Below are 26285 nucleotides of genomic sequence, written 5' to 3' on the forward strand. Positions count from 1 at the left end.
AAGCAAGTTTTCTGAATTACTTTTTTCTTTACCAACACATAAAAAAACCCAAACAATTTAGTATATACCATTAGTTGAGAAATATAGGGAGCAGAACTGACTACAAATGACTAAATATTATAATTATCTCTGTGAATAATACGAATTTTTCCACTCCTGCTCACTCACAGATGAGAAAACCCAAAGCTCGCAGCTTTATGCAAAAGAGTTGGATCCTCCTTTATTTATATTTAATTCATTGTTGTATCATCTTCCTTTTTTCTCACAGACTTCTTCTGAGTGTAGACAGTTAAGATGTGCAGACTCTGGCAGTATTCACAGGAAATCCCTGTTCTTTCCAGCTTGCTAATAGAGACCAGCATGCCTTTGTCTTTCCCACTAACAGGTCAAATAATTTGAAATGAAGGAAAATATGTGTTTTGGAATTCTGACTGCAGAATGCATTATTTTATGGCTAAAGTTTGGAACCATGAGATATAACAGATTATTCAAACTATGTAGACACAAGAATTAAGGCCTCAGTAAAGATCTCCAATGTTGCCATAGAGAAAAGAAAACTCTAGACAGTTTCAAGATAAGTGAGAGAGCTGTGGGTGCTACATGAATCAGCCATTAAGATAAAGGTTTGGGTCAGATTAGCTTTCGATAAGATTAGCTTACACAGATATTTCCAAATGTCCCTGCAGGCCAGTGATTATGAGGTGCTAGCTAACCTAGGAGATGGCTGATAACATTTCGCACAGACAGGAACATTAATCTTGGTTTCTGATACTTTCCAGACCCTACAGAATGTACCACTTTGCCTTTGTTTACGGTGTCCTGCTCCAGAGGTTCCACGGTGGCCAGGGCAGTCAGGCACTCGGGAAGGCGAGCTGCTGCGGTATCACATAAAGATGGGGACATTTAGGAATATTTAGAAATGCATTCTGGCAAAACTAACTTGTAATTTTTAAATTTCAACATGCAAATAGATTTTTAAAAAATGGTTGTTCATTCTTTTCTGCCAAATTCTTATTTAACAATCTCCCTTCCCTTTCTTCCTCCCAATCAACTTCCTTCTTCCTTTCTTTTTTCTACTTCCTTCCCTCCCTCCTTCCTTTCTTCCTTCTTTCTTTCAATCTGTCTTTTTCTTTCTCTCTCTTTTTCCTCCTCCCCTCCCTCATTCCCATGGAGATAAACTCAAGACTTCAATTAGCAAAATGGCTTCTTCCTTCTAAATACCAGCCTCAAACAAACATCCTGCCCTTCAGCAACTACCTCCTACGTTTGCAGCTCATTTCCTCTCATATTTCAACTTCAATGATCCAAGTCCCTTTCCTAGCCCACAATTCATTGGTCCTATCATTGGTTTCTGCTTCCTCCCACCCTTCTGCCCTTTCTTGGCTCCTTTCTCAGCTCACACTCTGTGATCGTGCAAGGTAATCACAATCATAATCACACTCTTGCACACATTCTTAATCCCTTGACCTGATCCATTTGGCTTAAGCGCATACCTGGTAACTTCAACGCTGTCCTGTGCTGACCGTGGCTGAGACAAAAACCACACAGTCATCCCAACAGGTCACCCTTTAAATTCATGATTACTAACCTAAGTGCTCTTTTCATGCTGTCCAATATTCACACTGTATCTCTCCACTCATTCTCCCTTCTTATATTACCTCCCTAATGCCTTTTCTGTCTGCATCCACACCCGATCCTCTCCCTTCTCTCTTGTTACTGTTGTGGAATGAACTTGCATCCTGTCATCTCTTCTGAGTTCCTGCACTTGCCTTTTAAGCAAGATGTCTTCCTTCCTAGTCAGAAATCCCCTGTTCTGCTTTGCAGTTCCCAGGCCTATCACCAGCAAGAGGCAGTGTGTGAGCATGTCCACCTCTCTGTCCTCATGCTGTATGGCAGGACACCAGAGTTGTTCGACCTCATAGCTGTTCCACCAGTTCACTACCCTATCAGTATGTCACATGGTGGCAGCATCTTATAGCTGGACTGATGACCCACTACAGCTGGAAAGCATATATATCGCATGAAATCTCTGATGGAGAAACCCAGACCCTGAGAGGCCAAATCACTTAGGTTGATGATTTGTTAAAGATCCTCATAAAAAATGGACTTCTTTTTCCCAACTAAAGCAATGCTTTGTTTGGAAGGCTGAGAAAATGACAAAAGAAGTTATATCCCAAATATTTGCTGCCTTATAAACCAAATAACACCATGGTACAGATTTCTAACAAACATGCACAAGGAGTAATAAAGAAAAAAGTAGAATGGTCAATTGGAGAAGTCTGGGGTATGTGTGGGAGGGAGGAAGGGGAGAAGGAAGCAGGGAAGAAAGAGAGAGAGAGAGGGAGAGAGGTGTTCAGCTCTGCTGCAACTAGCTGTAAGATTTGGGAAACATCTTCATCTCCCTGGGTTTGCTCTGTGCATTTGGTTAAGAAGAAGAAATATGGCCCGGCGCTCCTCTAAAAGAGCTATCACTGCCACAGGTGTGTGCTCTCTCCTGAGCCTGGAGCTCAGAAGTGTAAAAAAATTTCTCCAATGTCTTTGGAATTCTGCCTCTTCCTTCCTTCCTTCCTTCCTTCCGTCCTTCCTTCCTTCCTTCCTTCCTTCCTTCCTTCCTTCCTTCCTTCCGTCCTTCCTTTCTTCCTTCCTTCTTCTCTTTCTTCCACCCTCCCTTCCTCCCTATGGTGGTGATTCTAGACTTGGATTACCAAAATTGCTTCCCTTCTCCAAGTACCTGTCTCAAATCTCGTCCTTAGGCCACATTCCCAAGTGACCTGTGCTGTTGCTGGCAGCACAGGGACTCTTCACTGATTTATATTCTCTTCTCACAGACATAGTCAAGCCATCAGTGGAGGCCACCTAGCGGGCCAGCGAAGAACAGAAATGGGTCGAGCAGATAATCAGCTCTCTCTTCTTCATTTTTCTGTGTATATCTATTTGAATGACAGTTAGCTGACATTTACAACCCCACAGATTCCATTTCTTCTGGAAAATCTTGAACTTTGTATCCTCACTCTGCTGGCTTTTTGACTTACATTTAAAGCAATGACTGATGTGTCAGCCGTTAAAGGCTCCCTGGTTTGGTGGATGCAAGTAGTACTTATGAACCCAAAATCAACAAGGGAACCTCAGACCTGATTTCTTAGGTTAACAAGAAAATAATTTATTTTTTTGTGGGTACATGGTCCAAAATGAATAGAACAGAAATGCAGAGAGGCAAGGTCAAGAGAGTACATTCTGGAAAGGAGGTGGAAACAAGGGTGTTCATCCAATTTCTGGAGAGAGGAGCACTCAGTGTCCAGGACCATGCTGGGGTCACATGAGGGCAGCAGTTGCATCCACTGTGCACATGCGGCCTTCCAACAGCTGCAGTGAGATTTTGGATACAGCACTTGTCCAGGAGCTACCAACCCTGCTTTGCCAACCTGGTCAAAAAATCTGTGCCCTTTGACATATTGTCCTCTAAGTCTTTTTCATGTTTAAGGCGGCTAGAGTTGCTTTCTGTGTCTTGTGGCTCAGAGCTCCTGTTGACAAGAAGGATCACTTTTAACGGGAAAAGGACAATTTCCTGGCCCACGGGGGTGGACAGCTGGCCTTACTCCAGGTGCGTCTTTCACTACTAGAAAAGGAGCCAGGGCTGGGGCGTAGCTCAGCCGTAGAGCACTTGCCTGGCATGTGAGAGGCCCTGGGTTTGTTCTCCAGCACAGCTTTTTAAAAAGGAAGAGGGCAAAAGAGTCAGAACCTCAGTGCCTGCACATAGACTGCTCCTGTTCCCACTGCTGGCTTCTCCTGTGGATTGTGGGAAAGAGACCAACTCATCTGCTTCCTGAGTTCCCCAGGCTATGCAGAAGTTAACTAAATTTATCCAAAATAAAGGCTGCTATTTGGGAAAATAAGGCATTCAAAAAGAAAAGTGAAATGTGGAGAAAGAAAAGTTAGGACAATACTCATGAAGGTGAAAGAAAGAAGACTCTCCCCAGGAATACCATGGCCTGTGTTGCAAGTCATAAAGTCACTGCAGGTCAACAAGACCTCTGAAACAAAAGTGTAATTCAGGTTGTCCAGACACATGCTCTTTTAATGTTCCTGGGTTCCAAAGAACACCTCTGATATGAGAGTGAGAGGGACCGGGCAGACCCTGTGCCAGCAGTTTTTCTCATTGCTGTTACTGGGTTGGAATGACCTTGCAGCCAGGTGACACTTCTGTCATGTTGGCTAGAAGACAAAGATGAACCAAGAAGGCATAATGGAGAGGGCTCGCAGGCAGTTCCACCCTATGCCACCATAGTCCATCTGGGACATGCCATCCATCTCTTTCTGTGTCCCACCTGACGACATCTCAAGAGTCTGGGATGATGTTGTAACACTGATGTCCATGATGCATGTCCCCCTGCTGCCACACTGCAGTGCACTATGGCAGGGCCACTTTCTCTGCCCCCTGAATCCACACTGCTCTTGGGAATGACTTTGGCAACTATGTCATGGCACAAGTGGTATAGCACCTGATAGACTGGACCTTACAGTATCTCTTCTGGAACCCAACACCACTGGGCTTCCCCAGCTGTGAGGACATCTAGTCCAGTTCCCTGGAGATGACTTACCTGGAACCCGGAGTTCTTTTCGGGATGGCTTATCTGACAGCTGGACGCAGTGCATCTGTGACCTCAGGCAGGAGCTACAGCAAAACTAGTACCTACTCTTAGTAAGCGCATAGCAGTGTCAACCCAAGCCATGGGTTCTGCAGTGGTTTATTACACCCCAAGAGATGACTGACAGGAACTAAGACCAAAGCCTTTACTAGGGCAGGTTAGGAAGGACCTCTGTGTGTGACGAGGAGCCACAGGCAGAAAAGGACCACAAACTTCTAAAATCTAATTTATTTTGAATGCTTTAAACTTACTAGTAGGTTAAGTTTTGCTAATGAGGCTGAAAGCAGTGAGGAACTTGTGACAGAAACCACACTCATGTTTCACCAGTCAGCTTTGAAATTTCTGCCCTCAAATTCCAAGAAAAATTAAAAAGCTCTCAAAACAGTTGAGATTCAGAATTTTCAGAGGAGATTCCGCTACCTTACCCCACTGAAGAAACGAGCTTCTACTTCCTCTAGTGTCATTTTCTGGCACCTATGCAAAACCTAGGGGAAACCCAGCTTCTGCCATTCCTTTTAGGAGTCTGATTACTGTTTCGCCCAACAACCTTTCTTCCTTCTTATCCCTGAAGTTCCAAGAAAAGCACACTTGAAACCAGGAGCCTACTCTTCTAGAACAAACCATTTTTTGTACAAATTTATATGTTCACAAAACTAATGCTTAAAAATTCTTATCCACAGAAGTGTGAGACTAGATCATTGTTAGTACCAGTACTCAGGACGGAGAATGAATGCAATTTGTCCTTGGCTAAAAGGCATCTTTTGCCACAAAGAGCTCTGGACAGCTACAATCTGTCTCTTGCTCACTTCTGTAGCATTGTCTCTTTGGTAAGTGCAGCTCTGCCCACACGGCCACTTGATCTGGAAGCCTGAGGAGATCCAGAGCATAGTTCTTACACTCTGGCATGTGGCCCAGCTACGTCCACTTGGAGAGTTTCGGCATTTGCCTGTCTCTGCCGTCATCTCTAGGTAGGAGGGCACAAGGCAGACCACACATAGTCTCCCGCTTCCCCTACTGTCCCTCTCCGGGACACTGCACAGAGCTGCCACAGCAATCCCTTTTCCAGAGCCCCACCGGCTCCCTGACTTGGCTGAGACTACACATTCCTCACGTGCTGTCCTCCCTTTTGCCGTGCTGCCACCTACCCTTCAGTCTGCTCCAGGCTGCTGGTCCTCTCGGGCTGCGACCTGATTTTCCCATCTGGCACATTTTACTTTGTACCCCACCTGTTCATGTATCCTGCTTTGCTAGTTAATAGTTGTACATGCAATGATGTTTCATGTCATCATTTCCCCAGCTGTCAGGTTTTTTTTTTTTTTTAAGTCAGAACCCCTTGTTAGAGGTAATGGTAACTAGCCCCCCAATTCTCATTCAAATGTCAGGCATTAAATCCCCCACTTCATCTTTTTTTTTTTGGTACCATAGATTGAACTCAGTACCTTCAGACCCACATCCCCAGACCTTTTTCAGTTTTCATTTTGAGACAGTCTCACAAAGTCACGAAACTGCCCATGCTAGCCTCAAACTTGGCAATCCTCCTGCTTCACCCTCCCAGAGTCCTGGGATTACAGCCACCACGCTTGGCTTAAATTCCCCCTCTTTCACGACTAACACTTCACATATAACTGTGTTCCAACAGCAGTTACAATGATACCTCGGAATTCCAGTCCTCGGAGTTGAAATGTGACAAGACCATTGCCAATTTCGATCAGGTGGACAAAGGCATTGAGGTCATCTGAAGCCAAAATAAAGCAATCACCAGAGCTGTAGTTACCCCAACGACCAAGAACCAAGTCTCCACAGAGGGACTCCTGAAGTGTCCTGGTCAGGTGCTCATAAAAGATGGAATTGAGGTTGTTGTCATCACCCCCTAGAGACAGACAAGAAATACAGTTGGTGAGTGTTCACATTTGGGACGCATGATTCATCTTTAGATAATCAGGCCTTTCATGTACATAGGAAAACTTGTTCTTCACTCATGTTAGTGGGTTAATGAGATTTTTTTCTTTTGGCTCTAGAATCTTTGAGGCAATATCCTCTATATATATGGATTGCTGAGTGATGAATGATTGTAAATGACAAACCCCTAACTCCAGCCAAGATTCCTGAGTTCTAGACATATGCACCTACTTAACAGCTCCTCCTAAGTCTCCACAAATCAAGGAACCCATTTTCTACCTTTTCCATCTGAAAGATCACATCACCATCCACATACTAACAATGAGGGCCTTTCCTTTCCACTTCATTTTATAGATTTATGTATTTTTTGAATCATTCTACTTTTATCTGTCTCTGTTACCCCATATCCAGAAGTAGCAGTATTTCTCCCATGGACCAACCCCCAGCCCTGTATCTGATTGTTTGTTCACCAGGACCTGCCAGGCAGTTCTCTCTACCTGCAACCAGGATGAGCTTTCCAAGATGAAAAGTAGACTATGATACTCGGCACCACCCAAGCCTATTTCCTAAACCTTGTCAGTGCCTCTAAGATAGAGGGGACTTCTTCACCTGGCTGGCAATAGAGTGACCATAGACTTTGTCAATTACAGGTGAGAGACTGTCCTACGCCACCCAGATCCTGCAGACTCAAGAGACCTTTCTTCCTCATTTGACACAAAGCTGCATCCAAACCAGTGACCCATGTGTCACTCCCATCCTGCACTTTGGTGATGCTGTCTCCACCCCAGGATGCTATGCATGCCCTCTTCACTTGCTTCCTGGAAGCTGCCCCTCTGATCTGTTAGCCAAGAAATTTCTGGTTATAGGCTCTCAGCACTATGATCCTCTTTGAAGCACTTACCACTGCTGGAATTTTGTTTTATGCATGCAGAGGTATACAATTATTTGATTAATATTTGCTTTCTCTGCTGAACCACAAATTCAATAAAAACAGGCCAAAATCTGAATTTTCTGATACTTGTATATTAGTACAGTCCTGGCAGAATTTGTAACCTATAGTAGGAACGAAGTAAATATCTGCTGAATAATAGATGACAATATAGATAATAATCTAAGAGATATGTATTTAGGGACTCACTGCTCAAGTTATGTAAAATCGGTAGCACAATTATTGCTAATATCACATATTATATAAAATGGGTTTTATATTATAAATTATACACATATATGTAAATGATTATTTTCTATGTATAAACTGGTGCCACTTATTTATAAATTACATATGCAGACAAAGCCTGCTTAATTGAAGAATACTTTATAAAGAGTGAAAACCATTCATCTTAGTGCACCATGTCAAGAGTCCTGAGAAAGGCAAGCCATCGCATGACCACACTTACGACCTGGCACCCTCTGTGCTGTGCGCACATCAGTGTTTGTTCTGCTTCTTCTAGGAGTACAAGTTCTCCGCAGTTTGTTTACCTGGAGTGGGCTGCAGGACCCTGGGGTTGTGCACAATGTGAATGGTTATGGGTAAAACTTCTAAAGATATTCATTGACTAGAATAGGACAGGACTTTGAGTCCTCTGGAGTTCATGCCTGCAGTGTGAGGGCTGCACTCCGCAGGGACTGGGCACTTCTTGTCCCCAGCAAAGACCCAGAGCTTTCGTCCTGCCTCTTACCCAGGAACTGGTACAGTGATAAGCAGGTATTCTAACTGGCTGGATGGTGAGCCCCAGGGAGGATGGTGAAAGGATGCGGGAAGGGGAAGGGATTACAGATACCCTGCTTCCCAGTGGAGGTCAGGTTGTGCATGGAGCAGGTGAAATCAGGGTGTGCTGGATCTTTCCCATGTGCTCCCTGCTGGATAGTCCTAGTGTCTTCCCTTTCTCTCAAGCTAAGGCATACAAGCTTTTAAAGAGAAGACTGAAAAACTGGAAAGTCTCCCTGATCTGTGGCCCTCTGGGTAGGAGTTCTAGAAGAGAATTTATTTTAGGGTTTCTATTTTAGGAGCAGTTATTCTTTGGGGAGGAAATGCCGGCTCTGGAAAGCCAGAGAGATACAGTATTGCTCTAAATAGGAAATACCTAGAAGTTAAAATTCAAGCTCTCTCTGCATTTTCTAATGGAGAAAAAACAGGTTCTGGAAAATCCAAGATAACAAGTCTCAGTGAAGTACCTTGCACTGTGCTGGTGGGGCTCAGGGCAAGACAATGGATTCAGCAAGGTGGAAATGTCCCAAGTTCACTTACATATGAAGAAGAGCACAGTCTGTTGCTGAGAAGTTGCTAAGTGAAGACTATGAGATAGAGAAGATCTTTGCTGCTCTGCCATGGCAGTTAAAAGCAGCATTGACAGTGGCACACTTATCACCCAGTTATGATCATTGGGAGGAACCTGGGCGGTGGGCCAAGCACACCACACAGTTGAATAAAGCATCAGTTGGCTTCCTCTTCTCCACACAGGAAGCAACCTCCCTGCTCTTACGCTCATTTTCTACGATGAATCACAGGCACCCTGAGACACTAATTAAAGATGACTTTTAGACTCTAGTACTTTAAAGGAAAGACTTAAATGAGAAAATTAACCTTTGCTTAAATGTCCAAACTATTTGACATTTGAATAAAACAAGCCAATTAAAATCATTAAAAGTAGAGATTTGACTCTGGGTATCTTCCTACCATACACTGACCACACATCTGCATAATTAGTGACAATGGAAGGGTAATTATGCTTAGCCGAAAGCAATATGTGCTTATGTAACTGTCCACATGGATGATACTGGTGGCTGTGCAATGTCACACAGTTCCACAGCTGTACACCAAGAGGGTTCTATTGCTCCCTAATTCCCCATTGTACGACAGAAAGTTGTGCAAAAAAGTCAGCTTGGCTCTCCAAGTAGTTTAAAACTTTAAATACTGATTTTATATTAATCATGTATAGGCAATTCAAATACAGATGGTCCTGACTTAACAATTTTCAACTTTAAAATGATATGAAATCAAGATAGGTTGGGTAGAAATCATTTGTAAATTTTGAGTTCTGATCTTTTCGTGGGCTAGCAGTATGTGGTCTGATGCTCTCATGATGCTGGGCAGCTGTAGGTCAGCCTTGTGATCATGGGGAAAATACTGACCCTCCAATGTATTTTGTTACTAAGCTATGAATTTTTGTAAGTTATGGGTATTACGTACATTTTCAACTTAAAAATATTTTTAACCCACACAGAGTCACCAGAGCATTTATATTGATAATAGATAGACAAGGTACAATTTTTTCAAGAAAAAAATCTAAGGCACAGAGAAGAATGTGACATCAATAATTCCAAATATATCCACCCCTTACTTAAAATTACAATTGAAATTTGCATTATCGTAAGAGAAAGAAAGATATAAATTGGCTAAAAATAAAATAGATTATAGAAAACAGAAAGTCAAGTAATTTTCTAGTTAAATCTTTCCAAAGCTTAATTTTGGCCAAAGCTTCTTGATCCTGGTTCCTGGAATGGAACCAAGATCTTCATCTTTGAAGACAGTATAAAGCTGATGTTTTTTCAAATGTATTTTTTCTAAAAAATCAATCCCAATGTTTATACTTTTATTTGATGTTTGCCATACACAAAATAAGATGTCTTGACAGAGTCATTCAATATTGAAGAAATGCCTGATCAATTCTAAATAAAGGAGCAATGCATTTCCAAATCAAATCAGGATGCTTGATCAGTCTGCTTACTCTGTTTTACTATACAGCTGGCACATTTATCAAGATGTCCATTGTCTCCACCATGATTAAAAAGAGTATACCTAATTTTCCCTCTAGAGATCCATCTATAAAACAACATAAAGAAAAAGAAGGTAGCAAAAGATCTTACCTGCATCCCTTTCAATTTGGACTGCCAATCTTGTGTTGGAATTATCCACTCGCTTCGTGCTAGAAGGGGCCACAAAAGAGTAGAAAGTCATGGTTAGCTCCTGCTCAGCTGGACAGATGGTGGACAGAGCTGAATGAGTGAGCAGAAAGCATATAGTAGACCATGCTTAAAGTGGGAGCATCACTTCAATTGGAGGGTGACGTAGGAAAAGAGGAGTCTCCTTGTATGAGAGGGAGGGACAGGCACCAGAAGTATGCAGAAGGGAGAGGTGAACAGTTCTCTGACTTGAGAGAACGGCCTTGTGTCTGAAACAACTTTGAGCAACCAGACCCACTGGGTAAAAATCGTGATTATACACTCCCAGGAAAAGTCCCTTATCTTTAGAACCTGAGAGCAGTGTTCATGCACAGGTATTTTTCTCTCCAGATTGACTCTAGAACATCAATTTTCACTGTCTCCACCTGCTCACATGAGTTGGGCACATTCCTACAAACCTTTCTTAGGTTGAACTTTTACCATAAAAATACTTCTTACAAAATTAGGAGGAGACAGATTGTCTCCAGCCATGGTGACAAAGGGCCAGCAGAACTAGTTTTGAACATAATTCTTCTGACAGTGCACTTGGTTCACAGCTTTGGAAACCAATCCTTCAGTGACCACTCCTTGCTTCTGAGAATCTAGAGGCAAGGATACAGCTCAGCAGCAAAGCACCTGCCTGGCAAGCAGTTCATGAGTTGATCCCCGCCACCACTCTAGACTTCTGAGGTTCACTAGACTTCTGAGAGGAGACTCATCAACAACCTCTCCAAATGACCTCTTCACAGATGCAAACCCATGTGTACCCTTCATCTTCAGGTTTTCCCAAATTCTACATTTCCCCAGAACTCTGTGTAAGAGTCATAGGGTGCTCTTCCAGCTTGTGGTTTCTTTGTACTTTCAATGATGAAATAAGAAATTGGTATCAAGCTTCTGAAACTGATGACCTTGAGCAGTGATAAAAGTGACAGTTTCATATTGCCCAAACTGATGTGCTGGCCCCTGAGAAAGGGAGTTCAGAAGAACTATGTCAGCTCTGAGGACTGGCACAGAGTGACACGCAGTGAGGGTTCACTGACTTGTTGGAAAGCCTGGTCCGTAACTCATCAGGCCCCGTTTTTGATCATCCTGCCCTTTGCTTTCCAGAACTCAGCCAGAGTCCTCCTTTGTACCCACCTCACCATGTCCACCCTCTAGCTCTGTGTGTCATCCTCCCCCTTACGTTTTGGGACACTGATTCCCTCTACCTTGCACTGTCCCTTTTCTGTCCCCTCAAAGTTTCTCTCTGTGTGTCTCCCTTGTGTCTCTATCACTTGCTTTCTCTGGAAGCTACTATGACATTTGTGCCAGATGACTTCCTTCCTTATGTAACTTTTTCCCCTCTCTTTCCTATACTGGAGATTGAACCCAGGGATTTTCCACTGGGTTATATCCCAGCCTTATTGATTTTTTATTTTGAAATAGAATCTTCCAAAATGCCCAGGCTTGGGCAGAACTCATGGTCCTCCGGCTTCAGCCTCCAAGAATGCTGGGTGTGCACCCCCATGCCTGGCCTTGGTCTATTCTCTTTTGTACATCCTACCTCTCCACACAAGAGGATCTTGATTAATGTCATCAACACTGGTGGCCACTTGTGTTCACGTAGCACCTGCGTGTGTTGTACACTTGGTCTGCATACTTTCGGTTCTGGCTAACTGTACTCACAGTTTCCTTCTGAGGCAGGTGCTACTTTCACAGAGGACATAGTTGAGTGCAGAGAGATGTAAAGCACCCCAGACCACAGACTGAATAATTGGTGGAGCCATGATTCAAACTCAGGACAGCCGGCTCTTGAGCCTTCACGCCACACTGCATCCTACGTGTCTCCCTGTGCTTGTCTGACTATATCTCCCTCTTAAACCAGACTCTGTGTACCACAGGAGCAAGACTTGGCTTTCCTTTGGCACACAGAAGTCAACAAGCACTTTCTGGATGACTAACAGTCAAAGACAAGGCTGTGGGCTTTGTCCCCATGGTATCTGTAGGAAGTGGAGACTGGCTATTACTTGATCCCATCAATTTGCTTATATTTAAACTCAATTATTGACGTATTCCATGTAAATTAATAAATGGCAAGCATTTGTCAGGAAGGGTGCTTAAGAAAAGATTTTAGAATGTGTACTTCCTTTGTCAACTTGTGAGAACCAGAACAGATAAAAGATATTGGAGTGGAATTATAATTTGAATAAATACATTCATGGGGGGCTCTAGTTTTTCTTCCCTGCCTGTCTTAGTCATTGAACAACACCATTGGGCCAGCTTCCGTGTGAACTAGGTCAAAATGACCCCATAGATGGCTTGGAGAATGGGGTGACTCTGTTGCATCTCCAGAAGGCTGTGAGTCCTCACACAACACCGTGCCACTACTTCAATTTTCCTTTCAAATATCCTTATGGCAACTTTGGAAATAAAAGAGCCCAGGGTGGCAGAAAAATAAAGCAAACAACAAATTTCTTTCTAATGAAGGCTGAAATCCCATGTCTGCATGGTCGGTCCCTAAATGGAATTTTAATTTCACCTTAAGACCTAGGACAAATGGAATTTTCAGCAGCAGAATAAACAATTTTTACAGTGGGAATGAGCCAAAAGAAAGTCATTTACCAGACTCCTTAGGGAATGAGAACACCCTCTGAAACAACATCCACTGGAAAGCCATCTTTTGAAAAGCTATAGCCTATTTGGAATGCACAGTGCTAACTTCTGATGAGCAATGGCCCTGCAAAGCTACTGGGGTCCCCAAGGCCTCTGACTCTCCACTGCTTTGCTCAGAAGGTGAGGTGTCAGCCACACTGGGCAATCTGAGCCTCACTGTGGTAATTTCCTCCTGCAAATTCGAAGGTGCTTACCACTCCAAGTGCTAATTAGCTCAGTAATTGGATTTCTGCCTTAACTGTCCTGTCGCATAATGTCAAAGCTGTTGCTCAAAGACAAAGTGGGGTTTGAATCTCACCCCCTCAATCTCAAGGGGAGGTGCACAAGGCATTAAGTATGTGACTGCATGCACAATGGTCTCAGCTTTTCCTGATGGTCACTGTACACTACTGGATCATATGATTTTGGGTTACAGACCATGAACCTCCTGCGGTCTCTCCAGGAAGTGGGCTTGCTGTGAGGCACCTCTCCCCATGTCAGTAGACAGCAGGGCTGGCTTCCCTCTCCAACTCGCCTTCCCACCCCCAGTTCTGTCTCCCTAAACAAACACCTGCTTTCTCCTACTGGTTCCTCAGAGCAACTTGAATGATTTAACAGCCATTTAATGATACTACTTTAAATTCTCTTTGTCAGCACATACCAACTATTACATGGAAGTATTCCCATAATTTGCTCTTGAAACCTGGCTGGTTAGAGTGAAAAGTGGGGTGGGTGTTTGTTCTGACAGCAGACACAGATGGGCTCAAGAGTGGACACTGGATCTGTTCCTGGGCGGGGCTGTCCTGGGGAAATGTGCAGGAAAGGTGCCATCTCCTCATAAATTGGCTACATGCAAGAGGCACATCTGGATTTGGTTTCCACTTTTGTGATGCTGCCCTGACAGCCATGTTATTATGGTGTCGGGTGCTCGCCTTCTTGGGATTCTGTCTGAATTCTCTAGGACCTTGAAGAGTCTGAGAAATCAGTGACTTTAAATTGTAAGAAAACGACTGATATTTTTTCTTATATTTCATTTAGTTCTTTTTAGTTATCCTAGCTGGGAAGGGTTGGTCATAAGTACTGAACTATTAAGGCAGTTTGTAGAAATTACAGAAGGCTAGGTTATTAACTGGCTAATATATAATCAGTGCTTCCCAATATTCCTGACTGGTATATCCCATTTTCTTTATGTATCTGTGTTTGCACAAACTTGTACATGGGAGTGTGTAAGTGTTCTGTCATATGTATTAGAGAAACACTCTTAATAGGTCTCCTACATCCTCATCTGATTCTAGATTTCTTTATTGGTTACGAATGAGGAAAAGTGAATCGCCTTTCTAATCATGGTTGTGTTTTTATTTTTTATTGGTGTGTGTTTTTATTTTTTTATTATGTTTCTTTTTTATTTTTTTCCTTTGTGAATTTTGCTATGTAATTTAAAGCACTGATATTTATCATTTACCTTCATTGTAATGTTTAGTTTTAGCATTACAAAATGTTCTTGATCCTACTAGCTTCTGCCCCAAATTTATCTATGTTTAAGACTAAACCATAATTGTAGCTTTTATTTGTTCACCTGTACCTAATACTTTCACTACTTTTATTTTTAGCTTTGCCAAGTCACCATATTTAAAGTGCATTTAGGCATATTGCACTTTCATACTTTTTTATGCTTTATAGTTTTATTTATTTCTTTATTTAACTTTTTGAGACAGGGTCTTGCTATGCAGTTCAGGCTGGCTTTGAGCTCATTTTGGAGCCCAGGCTAGTTTGAACCTGCAACAATCCTGCTGCCTCAGCCTCCCACGTGCTGGGATTACAGACATATGCCACCACACTATTCTATTGTTTTTCTTTTTAAGCACATTACACTATGATATGACTATAAAATCATAAAAACAAAAATGTAGAATCATAAATCATAAGATAATACTATGACTAACACAATGAGAAGCCATGAGTTTCACTGGCAATGAAAATATACCGAACTGAAAGAAAATAAAATCACACACACAATATTATCTGGCCTCAGCTATGGCAAAGCTAAAGGAGAAATGGGTAGTATTCTTGCTATTTTATCTGAGGACACATTAAAAATCCAAAATTATAAAGATTTACCCTGATATTTTCTTTTAAGGGCCCTATAATTTTAAGCCATCCACTATGGTCTCCGAGATATTTTGAGTTAATTTTTGTACATGGTATGATAGAGGATACAATTGTGGAGGTTTTTTGTTTTTGTTTTTGTTTTTTCCCTTTGTATACAGATTTCAGCTATCCCGACCTTATTTGTAAAAAAAAAAAAAAAAAAAAATGTTCTTTCCCCAACTGCATAGACTTAGTGCCCTGTAGAAATTCAGGTCATGGAGGATATATTATGGATTCTTGACTGCACTTGGGATTCTACCCTATTGATCTACCAGTATTATGTCTATCCTTGCACCTATACCTGTTTCCTAATAACACTGTGACTATGTAGTCAGTTTTGAAACTAGTACATCTGAGCTCTCCAACTTCACTGTTTTTAAATATTGTTTAGCTATTCATACTCCCTTGAAATTCAGTATGAGTTTTAGGATGAGAATCTTCATTTATGCAAAAGCATCAATTATGATTTTGACAATAATGTAGATGGACTTGAGTTACTAACTTTTTTTTTTTTTTTTTGGTCTTTCTTTTTTTATCGGTACCGGGGATCAAACTCATGACCACACACTTGCAAGGCAGGCGCTTATGCTGCTGAGCTAAATCCCCAGCCCCCACGTTACTAACTTCTTAACAACATGAAGTCTTTAAATTCATGAAGATGAATATGTTCCATTTATTTATAGCTAGTTTTTCTCCAAGAGGTTTAAGCGTTCAGTGTTCATAGCTTCCACTCCATTGCTTAAACTTATTCCTATTTTGTTCTTTGAATGCTATTACAAATTGAATTTTCTTAGTTTCATGTTCAGATTGTTCTTTGCTGCTATATATAAATATAACTAACTTGCATGTGTTTATCATGTATCTTGCAAACATGCTGAATTCAATTATGAAGGTTTACTAGTTGTTTTGTGGATATTTTAAGGGTTTCTTTATACACCATTGTGTCCATTTGGCAAGTAGACAGTTCTGCCTCTTCCTTTCAGTACCTTTCCTTCCTATCCTGATCGCCCTGGCTGGAACTTCCAGTGCAAAGCCAAGTGGACATGACGACACTCGCCATCCTTGTCTTGTCCATGATCTCAGTGGGGAAACGTTTCATCTTTCACCAGTGAGAATAGTGTTACATAGAGGCTTTTACACACACTCTTCACCGTACTGAGGACATTTCCTTCTATTCCTATTTGTTTAGTGTTTTCTAATCATGACAGAGTGTTGTATTTTTTGTGAAAAAAAAATTTTTACATCAACTGAGATGATATGTTTCCCCCTTTATTGTATTTATACAGAATATTCTATTGATTTATTTTTGTTTGGTGTGTTGAACCACCCTTGCATCTTGGGGTAAATCTCACTTTTATACTGTATGATTCATTTAATAGCCTGCAGAACTTGGTTTACTAGTAAGTTTTCAGGATGTTTTGCATCTATATGAGAAGGGATGTTGATTGACTTGAGGATTGCCTTTCTTGGGATGACTTTCTGTAGCATTAGTGTCAGGGTGATATTGGCCCAGAGGATGATTTAAAGAATTGATTTCACCACTGTTACATTTTAGATAATTTGAGAATGTCTAGCATTAATTATTCTTTAAACATTTTACAGACTCACCCTGACCTTTTCTTTTAATTTATTGGGAATTTTTTGGGTTAATGATGAATTCCTTTATGGGTCTGTTCAGATTTCTTTCTTCTTCAGTTTTTAATAGTTTGTGACTTTTTAAAAATTTCTCCATTTCCTCTAGATTATCTAACTTGTTTCAATAAAATACTTCACAGACATCCTTTATACTGCTTTTGTTATGTTAGACCAATAAAAATGCCCTGTTTATACTAATTTGAGCTGCTACTTCTTCCTCCTTCTCTTCTTCCCCCTCTTCCTTTTTTTAATTCTTCTTCAACATTCTAGCTGAAGATTTGTCAATTTTGTTAACCTTCTCAAAGAACTAACTTTTGCTTTCATGTATTCTCTTTATTGTTTTTCAGTTCTCCATTTTGTTTACCACCGCTCAAATCTATATTTCTTTCTGTCTGCTGTTTTGGATTTTTTTCTAATTCTTTAAGGTGGAAGGTTAAGTAATTGATTTGATATCTTTCTTGTTTTTTAATGTAGACATTTAGAATTATGGATTTATTTCTGAGCACAGCTTAATCTACATCTCAGAAGATTCACTATAATTTCAATTAAATTCAACTCAAAGCATCTCCAAGTTTCATTTATGAGTTCTTTTTAGAGCCAGTGCTTATTTAAGAATATTGTTTAATTTACACATATTGGAGAATTTTCCAGACTTTTTTCTTGCAATTAACTCACAGTTTTACTACATTTTGACTCTAGAACAGACTTTACATAATTTTCCTTTTAAATTATCAGATTTGTTTTGACTGTCTAGTAAGTATTATAACCTGGAAAACAGTCCACATGTGCTTGAAATATTCTTAAAGTGTATTATTTAAAACTCTGCTTTCTGAAATGCCCTATAAAGATGATGAAAAGGCAACTGCAAATTTGAACAAAATATTTGCTAAACACACATCCAACAAAGCAGTAACGTCTAGAATATATGAAAAAACTCTCAAAGTCAACAGCAAGAACAATAGCTACAGCAACAAAGCTAATTAGAAAATAACCAAAAGGCATGAACAAACATTTCTCTGATGCATCACAGTATACTGAAGGCAAATATTTTCAAGCAAGGACATTCAAAGTCGATAACTGTTAGCACAAAGCAAAGTGAGATGTCACTGTTTACCTCTCAGAATGGCTAAAATACAAAAATAGTAAGAACACCAAAATGCTGCCAATATTACAGCAAAACTTGATCTCTTATATATTTCCCTTAGGAAGTTAAAACTATATAATCATTCTAGAAAACCATTTTAGAGTTTCTTTAAAAAAAAAAGTAAAAAGAAAACTGTGGGGGAAAAAAACAACAAAAAGATACTAGATGGCCTAGCAATGTCATTTCTGAGCAATCATCCCAGTTGAATCAAAACTAATGTTCACATAAGAACTTGCAGATGGATGTCCATGGCAGCTTTATCCTTAAATGCTCCAAATGAGAAACAACCCAGACAGGTGATAATTGTTAAGCAGACTCTGATACTTCTGTGCCATGGATCACTCACTCACCAATATAAGAGGACACAGTACTAGTCATACAACAACCTGGATGGATCTTCCCTGAGGTATGCTGAGTGAGGAGAGCCAGACCCAAAAGATTAAGTTCTGCATGATTTCACTTACATACATTCCTGCAATGACAAAATTAGAGAAATGAGAACACAGAGTGGCAAACAGGAGCTGAGGAGGAGGAGGAGTGGAGAAGACACCTGCGTCTATCTAAGGGCAACAGAGGAGATCTCTGTAGTAGTGGGAACGTTCTATGTCTTTGGTGCGCAAACTTCCGTCTCCAGGTTCTGAGAGTTCTTCATGTTGTTGCCATTGGAGAAAAAAAAGTAAAGAATATGTGAATTTTCTCCATATTATATCTTTCAATTAGCAAATCTACAATTGGCTAAAAAACTTCATTAAGAAAAATCTTCATAGTTAATGGTAGGCTGATCCCATCTTGTTTCATATCAAATTAACATTCCTCATTACTGCCAGAAAAAAAATTCAAGACTATTCAATAATTTTAAAGACAGGAATCACAGTCCGATTTTCTTTCACAGCAAAGATGCAAATATTAGGGGTGAAAATTTTTTCTTTTCTTTCCTGAAAATGCAACTACTAGAAATGGTAATAAAAAGTCCAAATGGCATATGGTTGGGCAGAGGTAGCCAAATGGGGAGTTGAGGAATGGAGAGGAAAAGAACTGTAGGGACTTGCACTGGTCTCAGTCTTCCCTGCTTTTTCCCTTCTCTTTCAGAGCAGAGCATTGCACCTTGCGCACATTAAATCTAAGTGTGTTGCAAGATCAAGTCCACCTAAATTTGTGCTTTTCATTCTACAATCACCTTGTGTCCTTTTGTCAAATCATTTATCAGTAAAAACTGGAACATGGGAGCCTATGTTCTATCATTCTGAATTCTCTTCAAACAAGGCTTCTTATAAACTTCATTTTTCTGTCCAATTTTTAAAAGATCTGCTAAGGACTTTCTGTTTTTCGTTTTTACAAACTTCACAGTATCTTTCTTTTACAAAATTCTCCCTGAAGCAAAATAAGCTCCAACTAGTCAATCTCTGAAAGAAAAAAAAAATCTAGAAAGTGACCAGCTAGAACAGTACAAAATATAAAAGGCATAAATGCATTAAATTGCCCTCAGTTTTATTGGGAACCCCCTCATCCTGATTATCATGAATGTGATTATTTTTGCAGTTAGTCACTTTTTTTTTCATTTAAAAATTATGAAGGGGGCCATTTGTCTGCTTTAAGAGTCTGAGGAAGGTCTTTGATCTCAGTGAAATAGGAATGAAGTCAGTCTTGGACATATGCTGAGAATAACAAAGTTAAGCAAGCCCTACAGATGACGAGAACCCAATGGGATGAGTTTTAACATAGAGCTTCAAATGCCTAAGGGAGTGACCTTCTCCTTCCATATGCTATGGATCTGCCCAGGAAATAGCTTATCCCACATATCTAAGTCACATAGTAAAGGGTTTTGAAATAGTATAGATTTAAAGCTGCATATTTCTTTATTTTTCAATTTTTCTTTTTTTTGTGCTGGGGATTGAATTCATAACTGTGCGCTTACAAGGCAAGCACTTATGTCGCTAAGCTAAATCCCCAGCCCCAAGGCTGCATATTTCTTGCCTTCCATTGTTTAGGATGAATCAGTTTCATCTCCAACACTTCCCTCAGAGCTGGAAAAGCTGAGGATCTCCTCCTTTCCCTGGCTGCCACAACTCAAAGAAGGCTCTGGCCTCCTTCCTACCTATTGACCCAAGCCTTTGAGCTATTCAGCCATCCCTTGACCCTACTCAGATACAAAATCTCACTCCTGTGACCTTGAAGAGTCAGCAGCTCCATTCAGCTGGGAAGCAGGTGAGCATGACTAGCTCTGTCCTGCAGCCCGCGGTCAGGTTCACGACTCTGCACTTTTTAAATGCTTTCAAGGCTCAGCAAAGTGGAACACAATCCCAAGTAAATTACACACCACAGTGCAATGAATAATAGCTCAAACCAGCGCTATCTGAGAAACTCAATGCACTGGAGTTCCTCAAAAGCATCTTTTTTTTCTGGAATATATCTGCATAATAGCTCATCACCACACCTCAAGTGTCAAACCTTTCCCTGGGGATGTACGTGACAGCTTTCTCATCTGTTCGTGAAACAGCATAATGGCACTGAGCTCATCATTTTATTTCTCACATGAAGCAGCGTGCACACACAGACCAGGGTCTCCTATGGTGGTGTGGTCCCTCAGGCAGAGGAGGGGGCAGAACTGGCCTAGTCATGGGGCACAACCTCAACTCATAAAGCTGGGGGAGGCTCCCACTCCTAGGCAGCACATTGTTCTGAAGGTACCATGGGGATGCAGGCACGTGCACTGAAACTCTGGGCTATCTGAATCCACAGAATTGTAGCATAAAGGTCTACCTGTGTGCTGGCATCCCTGGAAGTAAAAGGCAAAGGGAATGGATCACTGCTATAAAAGCCATCACTTCCTTTATTAGGAGTCTTTTCATGTCAGTGATAAAAAACTCACCTCAAAACCACCAGCTGGCTGACAGCAGGGGTGGTGTCAACAGGGGTCATTTTTTGTGTCTTTGGCCTCAACTTCCTCTGGGTCTGTTGCATCTTTGGGCCAATTCTTGCCTTAAGCTGACAAGCTGGCTGCACCAACATTAGGTCTGCATCTCACATTGCCAAGGTGGGGTGAGACAAGTGTGCCTTCCCTGTGATCTTCCCATACCCCACAGTGCCCAGGCTCACTGCAGACCCACAGAAGCAATGGCTGTCTGGAACTAGGAACCTCTCTCTATTGCTGTGGCCCCACTGGCCTTTCTCACTCACCTGTACCTCAGTTCCCTGGCTGTGGCCTAACTTAAGTCTTATTAGCAAGAAATGTGACATGAGGCAGGTTTGTCCCATGTATCCCCACTATTGGTTGAGTTTGTTGACCCTATGCTCCAAAGCTCTCTGCTTTAATACCTTGGTTTCATTACACATGACTAAGACTCCTTGCTAGTTTCTCTTCATGTTTGTTTCTTCAGGGAAATTTCAAGACTTGGTCCTTAGTCCTGCCCATCTTGTACTTGTCAGTCCCAGGACCCACAGCCTCTCCAAACATGGCTCTGTGGTAGTGAAGCTATGTTCACCCCTAATATGTCTCTTTCACTATCAGCCTTACTACTAAATGCACCTACACTTGGTGTTGTTTGCCTCTAACAAAGTAGGACAGGACAAGGTGCTCTCACATACCAGGAGTTCATTTCCCCAGATCTGGAGGCTAGAAGTCTGAGGTGTTGGCACCAGTGTGGTTGAGTTCTGGGGAGAGCCCTCTTCTGGGTCATGGATGGTCAACTTCTCATGGCAGAATTGTCACCAATCAGCGAGGGTTCTTTTACTCAATTTGGATGGAAGTCACAATGGCAAGGTGTAGCACCCTTGATGCTAAGGTTCTGGGATCTCAATACCTGCACCCCCAAAACCCAGCCCTCCATGTCAAAGCTCCAGGCCCTGAGCACCCACAGCTGTAACCTGTCTTGTGACAAGGCAGCTCCCAGCCACCCCGACAGTTCCTTAGCAGCTGAGGTCCACAGCTCCTTGGCAGCCCTCTGAAGCTCTTTCCAGCAGCCTCCACTGCCTCTCTGGGGTTCTCTACTGGTCCCTGCCTCTTATTTCTGGAGCTCCTCAGGGCTGGCTACCCTCTGCTGATCAAAGAAAGTGAGGATCTGCTTAGAGAACAGCGGTGGGCTGTGCATGTGCAGTTTGTACATTGCAGCCCTGCTTGAGGACTTGCCCAGCAATGGAGAACAGAGTCAGCAGTATGGTTTACATTTAGATGTTCATTACACTTGCTTGGTGTTAGCGGGTGGGATCTGGTCGCAAGAGGCATGTCCCTTGAGGTGTGCCTAGAATGGTGTATCTCCCTCCCTAGCTCTACACTTCACTCTCTGCTTCCAATGTCCTCCCAAACTCTTGTCCTAAAGGCTTGTTTTCCAGTTGATGGGCTTCTGGGGAAGTGACTAACTTAGGACTCTATCTTATCCAATGGATTAATCTATTGATCAGATACCAATTTGACAGCATTACTGTAAGTGAACCACGTGGCATTGTTATAGCCTAGTTTTAACACTTGGGCCTCATTTCTGTTTTGTATGCGCCACTCAGCCCTCCCCCCGACCCTTCCTATCTTTGTAGATTAAGTTTCTATTTCCTGAGAAAGCTGTAAAAGCCTTAGGTATCATTTTCCTGTAAACCCCTCCCCTACCCCTCATCCGGCTATCTGTAATAAAATGTGCTATTCTTATGAAATGCTTAACTTCAAGAAAATTACAGGAAGCTCTGTAAGGCCCGGATGCTATCTAACTGGGTCAAAGTTCACAACATTCCTGTGGTTTTTGGCTTTAAAACCCAACCTTTCTAGCTGTAAGGTGCACAGTCTCCAAATTGGCTCCCGGGGATTGTATCACCAAGGCCTGGCCTAAAATAAAGCCTTTGCTCCCCAAATTTTAATTTCTTGCTTCCTTGGGTTTTATTCCGGGGTCCGAGCTATCACAGCATGACCTGGAGAATTTACCCTTTGCCCCTTCCTTTCCCTGATTTTTCCCCCTCTCTGCTTCCTGTTGGTCATGTGGTAAGCAGCATCCTCTGCCACGCCCTAGCTCTGTATTGTCTCTGTCTCTCCAAATAGAGACAAGCTAATCATGGACAGAGTCTCTGAAACTGTGAACCAGAACACACTTTTCCCCCTGCTAGCTGTATATTGTAGATATTTTGTCACCGTGACAAAACACCCACTAACACATTAAGTATTCACAGCTTGAAAGCTCAGTCTGATGACTGAAATGATAAATTTGGGGTGAGTTGCAAGGGTGCTAATCTGTCAGAAGACCATGATTAAATTCAGAATCCACCTCAGCACAGACCCCTCTAGGATAGACCAAGAGGCCACCCTCGGAGGCAGGCACACAGAGAGAGCTTCCCTAAGGCCTGGGGCTAGGCCTGACCTTCCTTCCTGAATAGTCCCATCGGTCACATTGGATACTTGCACTAAGGCTGGCAAGGGTACACACCATAACTGGGAACTGCTGACCGTGTGTGTGTGTGTGTGTGTGTGTGTGTGTGTGTGTGTGTGTGTGTGATTGGGATGTAGGAGAGGCTTCAGGACACAATGGAAAGCATTTAGAAAGCATTTGTTTCCCAGGTCTGGAACAAAGCCAGACCTGGGGTAATAACCTCAGTCAGCTATTCATTAGTTCTGCGACCTTGGGCAAGTTACCTAACTTTCCTGAGTTTCCTTCCTTCTGACCTGTCAAATGAGAAAAATGAAACTCTGTAGAGTGGGTGCAAGAGCAGGAATGACTCTATTAGAGGAGGTGAGTAGGTGTTCAGTAAACACAAAAGAGGAGGACTGCTATTGTTACTGCTGCCACTGTTGCCTTCCTCCTGCTGTCTGCAAGTTCATCATCACTGATAATAGATCTGGGGCCCAAAATACACCACAGCCTTAGGAATCCTCGTAAGAAAACGTCATGATTTGTATCTAAGCTGTAACTGAAACCAGGCAACAGATATACATTGAATCCTTGGCCATATGTCCAGGCACCCTGTACACATATCCAAATAAGTTCTGGAATAATCTAACTGCAAGATGAAAGATGTGAATCCTCCCCTGCATAATTTTAAATGGACAGCAAGTCTTAATTATAGATGCATTTTTCTCTCAGCCCCTGAGACAAGATAGGCTATTTGTTTCAAAGGTAAGAAAAAAAAAAGCTTTGTGAAAAGCTCAGTGCTTTGCATATACCACCTTTAAAACAAAACACCAAGCCAAATCTGAAAGATTATATTCAAAAGATGAGAAGTATAAAACAAAAGAGGCCTTTATTCTGAGAACGCGGAGAGAGAAAACCAAAACCCCCAACCCTTTCTCTCTGGCAGACACGTGGCGTTGGGGGTATGTAAGTAGCCTCGGTTTGGGGTGGAACCTAAAGGAGCATCAGGGATGCACGGGTAGCCCATTGGTCTTGGTTTGGCGCCATAGATAAATTCCTAGAGGGCAGGGAAGATGCAATCAGAGGTAAATTCCTAGGGGTAGGGGAGATAGGAGCTCCTTGGTTCTGCCTCTAAGGCTTCACCAGCTACAGTGTACTGTCTGGGCCAAAACCCTTTCAAAATCCATTTTGAAAATCTTCCAAAATTCACCATGGATTTAAAAAGCACTTTCTTTGACTTCCCTAACCAAGTCAGACACCAAGTCCTTCCTGTTTGTCATCACTAGCAAAGCATGAACAAGGTGGTGACAGATAAGGCTGTCTGCAGTCAAAGCAAGCAGACTGGAGAGATGGGAATGGTATGATGGAATACTGGGTTAAATCCTGTAAGATGAGAATTGATGAAGTGTAAAGTTCTTATTTTCAATAAACTACACAGTCCTATAAGGCTGGGATCCTGAGGGCTTGAATTGGCCACCATTTGGTAAAATAATTGAAAAGTTCTAGCTTTTAAGAGGCACAAAGAGAGAAGGACATTTAGTTCATAGAAGCAACAGGTTCCCCTATTGCAAGCTGATTAGATGACATCCGGAGTTCATGAATGAAGTCAGGAAGAGAACTCCAAACAAACCTAGGACTGTCTGGATGTAGGCAGTTAGGATGTCCAAGTCTGTATCACTTTCATAAGGAACTTTTAGGACTGTTTAGCTTCATGGTGGGTTGTTCAGGACTGGACTGGTGAGTACCTTCAGGGAACTGTGGCAACAGGTGATACCCCAAAGAGCAGATTCAGCTCAATTACCTGTCTGCTGGAAGTGTAAGTGGCTGATTGCTTCCCTTTCCTGGAAAACACAGAGAAGATGCTATGGCTTTATGGGACACAGCTGCTCATAAAGCAAATCCAGGAAGGGGCTGCAAAGCAGCCTTGTAAGACTTACCAGAGCTCACTGAGCTAGCTGGAATATTTTATCATAGATTTTGCTATTAGATAAAACCACAAAATAGAGAAACTTAGCCATCCTATTATTCCCCTAAGACAGCTCTGATGCTCAAAGGTTAGAACTGGGGCTTTGTGAATGGACAAGGTATGAAAATAAACAGCACTGGAGGGAACTCATGTTTATGGGGATCTCATAGAAAGGTGGCTGTGGACTGCTGTTACATGATGTATAAATGGGTCATTTCACTTGGTGATGTGACTGTGTTCTGCCATGCCAGAAAGGACTCCAAGAAGGCTGCAAGGAACCATAAAACAGATCTAGACATACTGTATTAGAAGTTGAACGAGAAAAGACAGAAATATAGGGAACAGGAACAAAGATAGTCTAGGAGTATGATAAAGAGCCGTCCTTCCAGAGGTGGAATGATTCCCCTCTGTTTACTCTGGGAGTTTGTGAATTGCTTGCAGAAAATAGGAAGAGACAGGATGATGCAGTGGAGCTTCCAAGGCAGGTCAGAAAACAATAGTATACGTTCCACCTTCTTCACTAGGACGCTTGTGCTGGGGCCCCGAGGTTGCCACACTCTGGGAAGCCCAAATCACCATGAAGCATGCCTGCGCCCCACCTGCACAGGCCCTGTGACTACCTGAAAAGGGGTGGAACATCCTTTTTGTCCTTATCTGGGATTCTGCTCTGCCAGCCCTCAAACCTCATGACTACAACAACAGAGGAGACCCCATAGCCTCCCTTCAGCCTAGCTCTGTCCAATTCTTGACCTTCAGCAATTTGGGGATGTGATAAATGGTTTGTGGTTATTTTGACACTATGGTTTTTAGTCATTGGCCTTGTCACTGGAATTCAGGAAAAGGGAAGAATTTCTAGTTGGGGTGACTGGAGCAACATCAAGGCAGAGCTGCTGTCTAAGTGGCACCTTGCCATGCAGAAGAGGGAGAAAGACATGAGTAGGAGAGAGAGG

General features: G+C 42.1%; 1 protein-coding gene across 5 annotated transcripts in view; it reads right to left on the bottom strand.

Moving 5' to 3' along the window:
- Pcnx2 (pecanex 2) overlaps nucleotides 1–26285 on the bottom strand; it is a 205278-nt gene that overhangs the window by 39510 nt on the left and 139483 nt on the right. For all 5 annotated transcript variants that reach the window (XM_063260053.1, XM_063260055.1, XM_063260054.1 and 2 more), the window contains 2 exons: nucleotides 10413–10471; nucleotides 6301–6516 (listed from right to left, as the gene is read on the bottom strand). In XM_063260053.1, coding sequence (XP_063116123.1) covers nucleotides 6301–6516; nucleotides 10413–10471 — 275 coding nt within the window. The remainder of the gene's footprint in view (nucleotides 1–6300; nucleotides 6517–10412; nucleotides 10472–26285) is intronic.

Source organism: Cavia porcellus, unplaced genomic scaffold, assembly GCF_034190915.1.
Source record: "Cavia porcellus strain 051 isolate PalLab524CR breed Dunkin Hartley unplaced genomic scaffold, mCavPor4.1 scaffold_13, whole genome shotgun sequence".
In the NCBI taxonomy this organism is placed as follows: domain Eukaryota; kingdom Metazoa; phylum Chordata; class Mammalia; order Rodentia; family Caviidae; genus Cavia; species Cavia porcellus.